The sequence below is a fragment of the Elephantulus edwardii genome, unplaced genomic scaffold (assembly GCF_000299155.1).
Source record: "Elephantulus edwardii isolate Elephantulus edwardi_28Jun2011 unplaced genomic scaffold, EleEdw1.0 scaffold00065, whole genome shotgun sequence".
Classification (NCBI taxonomy): Eukaryota; Metazoa; Chordata; class Mammalia; order Macroscelidea; family Macroscelididae; genus Elephantulus; species Elephantulus edwardii.
In genome coordinates, this window is record NW_006399815.1 from 12,932,281 (window position 1) to 12,941,007 (window position 8,727).

The following is an 8,727-nucleotide window of genomic DNA, read 5'->3' on the forward strand; positions in this document are numbered from 1 at the left end:
TCCCTGGTATCAAAATTACTGATATCAAATAGACCTTAGCTGAAAGCAAAGAATATCAGAAATAATTTTTGTACTTTTTTTATTATGCAACAATGTACTGAACTATGTGGATCATGAAAAATTATGAATAACGTTGAACAGAATGGAGCTCATGAAGAATATCCATATATCAAAAGATAATTATTAGAATAGAAAAGGATATACAATTTGGTTTAAAATTAGAAAAGTTGTGCTCAAAGTTGTGTCTTTTCTACACACCTATTCTATTTGTATGAAAGCATTTATAGATCTACAGATTCTATCCACCAGGGAGAACTAGTGTCCTAGTGGCAAGAAGTGGTGCTGCAATACCAAACGCACTGTGGTTCAATGCCTCAGCTGCTCTGCAGAAGAAAGACTGGCCACCTCCTACAGTGCAATTAACTGTCTCTGAAAACCTGCTGGAGAGTCAGCTAGGAATCGGTTCTGATGCTATGGTATACAACAACAACATTCTATCTGTAAAATGAGTAAGTAATTCCAGGAGCTGGATTATTTAAAGAAGAATGTGACACCAGTATTGGAGGAAGACTCGACAACATGCTACATGCAGATGACTCACAAAAAAAAAAAATCACACACAAAACTGAAAACTGGACCAATAAGCAACATCATGATAAACGGAGAAAAGATCAAAGCTGTCAGTTCATTTCCTTGTATGCACATCAACACAAGTGAAAGCACCAGTCAAAAAATACGATAAGATATTGTGCTGGGCAAATCTAGTGCCAAGGACTCCTTTTAAAGTGTTAAAGAGCAAGGATGTTACTCTAAAGACTAAGATGCATTTGGCCTAAGTCATAGTGTTTTCATTGCTTCACAAATATGTGAAAGCTGGACAGTGGATTAGAAAGGACAAATGAGAATGGATGCCTTTGAATTGTGAAACTTGTCAAGAGTAGAGAAATTATCATATACTGCCAAAAGAATAAACAAATATATCTTGAAGGGACTGCAGCCAGATTGCTCCTCAGAAGCAATTGTCTCATACAATTTTGGCATGTTGTCAGGAAAGGCCAGTCCCTGGAGAAAGGTATCATACTTCGAAAAGCAGAGGGTCAGTAAAGAAAGGAAGACTCTCAAATGAGATGGAAAGAAATAGCACGGTGCCTGCAACAATGGATTTAAGCACCAACAGAGATTGTGAGACAAGTTTCTTTCTCTTGTGCAGAAGGCCTTTGTGAGTTGGAGCCACCTGCACTGCAGCTAGCAGCAACATAATATTCATCAATATTGAAGATACTAACTTTATCAGTTAACTACTCTGAAAATCAGCTTGAAACTTCATTCGTTTAAAAAAATGTAAGAGACTAAGCAAAGCTGTGTAACTTTAATGACTTCAAATTAATGACTTCAGAAGCAAAGAGAATGATATTATTTTATATTTTAATATAATTATATTAGATCACCTTTATGTTGAAGAGCCAAGGCTTCATGGCATCAACTTCAGCTTGCCCTTTGCTGAGGTCATAGACAGCAAGGTATAAAGCCCGCTGTGTCATAAAGTGGGGATGAGTACTGTAGAATTCCTCACGACCTAATAAAGAAAGATTATAGGCTTTAAAAAATCTTGGCCATTCAGTAGGCAGGAATCCTTAACTTATTTTATAAACTATTTACATTTTTAGCATAGTGAGAAAAAAAGCAACTAATGCAGAAAATCTCTTAAAAGTTATATTTGGCTTTTTACTAGTAATTGACCACTTTTAACATATGTGTCAAGGACTAGCCAATTATCTAGCTTAAGATGGTATCTATTGGTTCCAAATAGTTCTCTCCATATACCTTTTTCTTTGTTGGCAAATGTAACATTAGGAGAAGTAAATGGCTTTGGAATAATTTCATAGAGTCCACCAGCTATATTTGCAATCTCGGAACAGAAAACTCAGAATTGAAATCTTTTTCTCAATAAAGATAAAAATAAAATTATATATTCTAGAGATACAAATACCTGCAAAATCCCATACATTTAGAACCAGGTCTTTCTTCCCTTTGCCTTTTATCTGGATATGCCAGTCTTTCACATCGATGCCAACTGTGGCACTTTGCATTCCAAGATCTGATTTCTTGAACTTCATTAATTGCTGCAATAAAGTGGTTTTCCCGCTCCCAGTATTCCCCACAATCATAAGTTTCATTCTGTTATAGGGCACAGCTTTTTTTAATCTCTGTTGAAGAAATCTGGTGTTTGAAAGATAGAAACAAAATAATAAACTGCATAATAACACATTTAATATTTAGGTTTGCTCATATGCACTGAATATTTTCAATATTAGACTGTTTTAAAGTATAAAGTATACAAGAGTGCATATTTTGGGCATATTGCAAAGAGGAATCAATCTCTGGAGAAGGATATTATGTTTGGGAAGGTGGACAGACAGAGAAGAGAGGAAGACATTCAATGAGATTCAGTGATTGAATCAATCTGATTCAGATTGAATGACTTGGGTAGGCAAGTCAGAGTCAATAAGGTTGGCTCAGGATAGAGCAGTGCATAGGGCTGTTGTACATGGGGTCACTATGAGTTGCAAGCAACTCAACAGCACATAACCGCAACATACAAAGTCCATAGCTCATATAACTAATGAAGAACATTCTATTTAACACACTGTAAATGCATTGCTAATATTGTTAGTATAATTGATAATGATTATCAAACACTCTGGAATGTCATACTATCACTAGAAACATTCACAATGTCAAAATATAATCTAGTAGAAATTAGAACACAGTGCAGACTCTAAATTTTCTAAATACAAAATTTAACATCTGTATTACAAAGAACCGACATATAGTAAATACAATGTTACACTAAATTTGTTGTTGTGTACTATATGATTTGATAAGAAATCATATCATATTGGTTGCATTATACAAATATTTGTGTAAGTATAGTAATATACTGTAAGTCATATGCATATATATATGAAGTATATGGATAGTGAGATCTCATGGTTAATATGATAGATAGATAGATGATAGATAGATAGATAGATAGATAGATAGATGATAGATAGATAAAACTACCGAAGTATTGGCAGTAAGAGAGATGCAAATCAAAACCACAATGAGATTTCATCTCACTCTAGTAAGTGGCAAAGTTTAACAGAACAGGAAGTAATAAATATTTGAGAGCATGTGTCAAGACAGGAACTCTTACAAGTTGTCAGTGGGATTGTACAATGGTATAACACACTTTAAGGTTGTTTGGCGTTTCCTCAGAAAGCTAAACATAGAAATTCCTTATGACCCAACTATTTCACTGCTTGGACTCTACCCTGAGAAAATGAGAGGTGAGGCACAAACGCAGACTTTTACACTAGTTTCCATAGCAGCATTACTCACCATTACAAGAACATGGACACAGCCCAGATGTCCAACCACAATCAGATGAATTGAGAAGTTACAGTACATTCACACAATGGAATACTACCCAGCACACAGGAGCAGTGATTTTGTAAATTATTACCAAACTTCGGAGGGACCAGAGACATTATGCTGAGTGAACTAACTCAGTTCCACAAGGACAAATACTGTATAAAAGCATTATTGTAGAATGAGTATGAGGATCCAAGGGGGAGGAGAGTGGAAGCCGATGGTTGAGGATTGGGGGGGGGGCGGGCAGAAATTAAAGATAGAATTGTACAATTTGATGGGTAGGGGGTGAGGGAATTTGGAAGAATCTGGTTTGAAAAAAATAATGTAATCAAATTTTGTAAATAAACTGGTAAAATAAAAAAAAAATAGAATCACCAAATGAAGCTTAAAACAGTAAAGCAAATGACACAAGACAATGTCCTACAACAAAGAAAATGGGATTTGGAAAAAAAAAACAAAACCAAAACAAAACACCACGACCAAAACCCAAACGCAGAAAAACAAAACCTACTACAGTATTACCAGATGTTAACATATTGTTATTTCTAATAAATCTTAGTGTTAAATGAATTAAAAGTCTCTATATTTGTGATCAATGGCTAAACAAAACAACGTTTGTGATAATAGTAAATTTTTAAATGTTCTTAAATTTATAATGGATATGAATGATGTATTTTTAAACTAGATATTTTAAATCCTGAAATTTTAAAATTAGAAGAGTAAACTAAATTATAAGTAATGTTTTGAGACTATAGACTGAATTATAACTAATAAGGAGCCAACCTTTTTGACAATTTGACCTAAAATCAATATTAATGTCTTGATTCCTTTGGTATTTCAAGAAGTTACGACACGATAAGTCAGAATTTGGACCCACTACCATTGAGAAAAACAAGTTTTTTTATATATAACTCAATTTCTGTTTTTCCCATCAACAGACATGGGAATACATGGTTCAAATGTATACTAATTTAAAAATGAACTTGTACAAAATCATTTTAAAAGCACAAATTATGCCTACAATTTGTAAATTCTTCCAGGTCTTTTTCTAAAACAATTGTACACATATTTAAAAAATATAATTATATAATAGCTTGATGATATAGTATTATACATGCAATATTAATTCTTCTAAATTTTTAGCAATAATTAATTTTTGCACTAACGTCATTTCTAGTCTCAGGAACAAAAGTCACAGGAAATAAGAATGTAAAAACATGATAGCCATATTTTGCATAATGGTGACAACCTTTTCAAACTAAGTCAATCTCAACAGAATAGAAAACCATGTTCTCATAAAAAGAGAAAAACAAAGGCAAATGTAAATATGCAGGCGAGAATCAAGTAATTGTAGTGCATTTGTAACTCAACAACTAGTTATTACATAGAGGCTGTATCAGATGCCAAGAACTGAAAATTACACGAACATAGCCATGGTTCCTGCTTTGGTGATTATTATGTCCAAGTACATATTGAGAAGTGATAATTGAGCTGCAGCCTCCAAGATAAATACAGGAGTGTAAAGACAGGGGTACCTTAATAGAAACCAATTAGATTATAAGTAGAGAACACTAAAACAAACCTGCTGGAAAAACAAGAAAGAGTAAAATAAAATCTGAAATAAAAAATATATTTAGTCTTTCAAGTGTAATTTGACAGAAATAGAGTAACTCTAATGCTTTTTATGATGTTATAAACAGAACTATTTGCTATATACAATGCAATGAAAGAGGTTACAGTGTGCTATATTTTTTGCATTGCTTAATTAATAACAAGAGATAAAAGAGTAAGAATGCTTCATTCCTTTCAGAGTCCATTTCTGCTCAAAATAATGACTCAGAAAACAATACATTTTCCCAATGCTAAATTGGGCAGTGGAAAAGGAAAGCCTCTGATTAGCATCTTATAAATGCATTCATTTCATGTGAAATTATTGACAATTAGGATATGAACAGACAGCACTGTATATTTAGCCTAAATTATAACTAAAAGGCTAGGAAAGTGGAAACAAATATAATAAAAGTAAACAGAAAAAAAAATCCAACCTTATGATGTCTTTGGCTTTACATCCTATATGTTTAAAATCAAAATTAAGGCGCAGTTCATCCAAAGGAAGATCCCATATTTTGCTTAATTTCCCCATTTCATTGGGAAAGGACCTCAGTTCCAAGTTGTAACTGACATCAAGAGATGTCAGATTCTCAAGGCAGCCAATCTCAGGAGGAATCTTAATGAAATAATAATGAGAGAGAAAAAAAAAAGGCAAAGCTTGTTGGTGGGGAGAAAGAAATATGAACTGATAGAAACAAGGTAAAAGTTGATAAAAAAATAAAATAAAGCAAGCTCCTAGATTCTATCAGCTGTTTGAGCAACCTTTCAACATAGTTTCAAAATTTTCCAAAACCTTTTTATTTGTTTTCATTATAAATGCTTAAAAACAATAAAATAGGTTTTAAAAAACTTACCCAAACAATTTATGTCATTGATAATTTTTACAAATCTAATCTATTTGGTAATATCATAACATTAAAATGAAAAATCTCTTACATGTATGCAAATGCTTTCATTGATGACTTCATTATATTCCCTTATGCTATAGTCTTAAGTAAAACTAGACCATAAATTTCTCATTAACTCATTGCTATCAAGGCAGAACCAACTCATAAATGATCTTCCAGTGGGTTTTAAGGAAGCTATAAATTGCAGGGAGAAGATTGCCCATCTTCAGCTTCTGTGGAGCTGTTGAGGGATTTGAACCCCTAGAGAACCACTATTTTTGGATTAGCAGCACAGCTCCCTGTGCTTAAATGCAACCAAATTTTCTTCAAATATAACTAAATTCTTATGTATTTGTTGTTGTTGTTGTTGTCGTCATCATTGTTATGTACTGTGGAGTCACAGCTGTTGCTCCCGCAGGATCACAGCAACAGCAAAGTCCATGGGAGGAGCTTGCCCATTTCTCCTCCAAAGAAGTAGCTGGTGGATTTGAACCATGTGCCTTTTGGTTGGCAGCACAGTATCTCAATAGGAGACGGTGTTTTTTTCCCCTTCCTTTTGGTTCCAAAATTTCTGCCAATAAAAGTTACTTTAGGAGAGCTCTGGTGGCCTAGTGGCAAGAAGCTGTGCTGCACTCCCAGAAGTTTGCAGTTCGAACCCACCAGACACTCCGCTGAAGAAAGAACAACCTCCTCCTGTACCAGTCAGATCCAATTTGACAGTACACACACACACACACACACACACACACGATAACAGTTTAAAAAATTTTTTAAAAGTTACTTTAATAGAGTAAAACATCAATGTGCTTGCAAAACCAAACCAAAGCTAAACCAAATAAAACTAGGTACCAACAAATATTCATAGTCTAATTTCACAGTTGTTAACACTTAATTCATCTTAATTTTAATAAAAGCAATAGGCTTGAACTTGACACATGTACACACACAAATCTAAAAACAATAGGTGATCAATTTTATAAAAGGCAAAAAAGAGGAACAAAAGAGGCTAATTCATGTTTCCATGCTGCCTGCTCTATCCTTTGTCACAGACATATGAGTGGAGACATATTGTATGATGGACGTGGGAAAGAATTTAAAAATGTACATAAGAATGCTGGCTTAAAAATGAAATATATATGGCTCAGAGATGACTCGTCCTGGGGTTAAACTAGGCTGCTCCATGGAGGCAAGGATTCTGAAGCTTCATCTGACATAATTTGGACATGTTGCAAGGAGGGACCAGTCCTTGGAGAACGAAGTCATGCTTGGGAGGGTGGAGGGACAGTGCAGAAGAGGAAGAGCCTCGACGAGATGGACTGATTCAGTGACTGGGGTAATGGGGGTAGGTGTGTGAGAGGCTATGAGATTGGCACAGGATACAGCAGGGTCTAGGGCTGTTGTACATAGGGGTAGCTATGAGTCGCAGGAGACTCGATGGCACAGAACAACAACAGAGATGACTAAGCAAATGTAGAGTATTTGAAAGTCTATTTATGGATCAGAGATTTAGTGATAGAATGACATATTTAAAGCATTATACACATTTATAACCAAGTATGCATATTTATCAATTTCCTCAAAAGCAGGCCAAATAAGTTTTTAAAGGAATTTGCTATTTGATTGTATCCATATACTTTAAGATTAGAGCTTGTTCCAAGAGGAATATCAATTATACTTTTTTAAACTGCAAATTAGGAAAGCATTTTTTTTTTAATTGGCAATAATTTTAAACAAAGATGACCTCTTACCTCTTTCAGTTTATTCCGAGAAAGGTGAAGTTTCTCTACTCGAGACCACATGTGTGCTTTCTCGCTCAAGTCTAAGACACTGATCTGATTCGAGCTGAATAAGAGTTCTCTTAAATTCAAAGATTTCCAGTGAGCAGGACCTGGTAGACACTGAATATTATTGCGGCTCATATCTAACGACCGCAGGCTAAAATAACACAATGTCGAGATAAAAGCCAAATTAGTATTTTCAAAACACACAAACTACTGCTACAGATCATTTTTACAAGATACAATCTCAGGCATAACTTCCTAACATTATTTACCTATGTCTGTATGTGTGTGTTTGCCTATGTGTTTCCATATAGGTTTATACAGAAAAGAGCTAGGGAAAAGGTATATTTCACTAGGAATGACATTTAAGTAAGTTAAAAGCCCATTAAAAATAAAATAAGAGGTAAAGTGTCCCTACAATATAATTCTCAGGTTAATAGAAAAAAAATTCCATTTTACAAATGTTTGTAGCAGATGGAAAATTGTTTTATGATATTTAGATAATTCTAATTCAATAGGAACAATTTAAGACATGTAGAACTGGTTCACAGGGAAGTAGAGAGTCAGACCATTTCTTCAGTGGAGCTCCTGGATTCTTACTCTCAACCTTTCGTTGAGAACTTTACATTGTTCTTGCATTAGAACTAATTAATATATGCTAGGTGATTATTCAAAGTCCTGCATTTTAGAAATTCTTTACAAAGTGAAGCCCTCTGTCTATTTTAAATTTTCTGTTATTAGAGGATGCTTTTTAGAGAATAGACACTGTTGTTGTTGTGTTTTAGTAGAATCCTATGGAGTTTGTCTCTCAATATGGCTTTTCTTGTGTAGGTGACTGACTATATGTGGCAGGGTGGGACTGTGTGAGTGAGGCATGTTCTTTTATCCACAAAGTGAATGACTGTCTATCAGTCCCCAAGGGGATTGGCTGGTCTCAACAATCTACAAGAGAATGGGCTAGTCTCACCAATAAATTGAATAGCTCTAGCTAAAGAGAGGGAAGGGAAGGGAAGGGAAGGGAAGGGAAGGGA

The 8,727-nt window shown here is 34.5% G+C and overlaps 1 protein-coding gene across 1 annotated transcript in view; it reads right to left on the bottom strand.

The window, feature by feature from the left end:
- Positions 1–8,727, bottom strand: part of LRRK2 (leucine-rich repeat kinase 2) — a 244,601-nt gene that overhangs the window by 108,021 nt on the left and 127,853 nt on the right. The window contains exons 27-30 of the mRNA XM_006888199.1: positions 7,664–7,850; positions 5,463–5,644; positions 1,991–2,220; positions 1,449–1,576 (exon numbers count right to left, since the gene is read on the bottom strand). Coding sequence (XP_006888261.1) covers positions 1,449–1,576; positions 1,991–2,220; positions 5,463–5,644; positions 7,664–7,850 — 727 coding nt within the window. The remainder of the gene's footprint in view (positions 1–1,448; positions 1,577–1,990; positions 2,221–5,462; positions 5,645–7,663; positions 7,851–8,727) is intronic.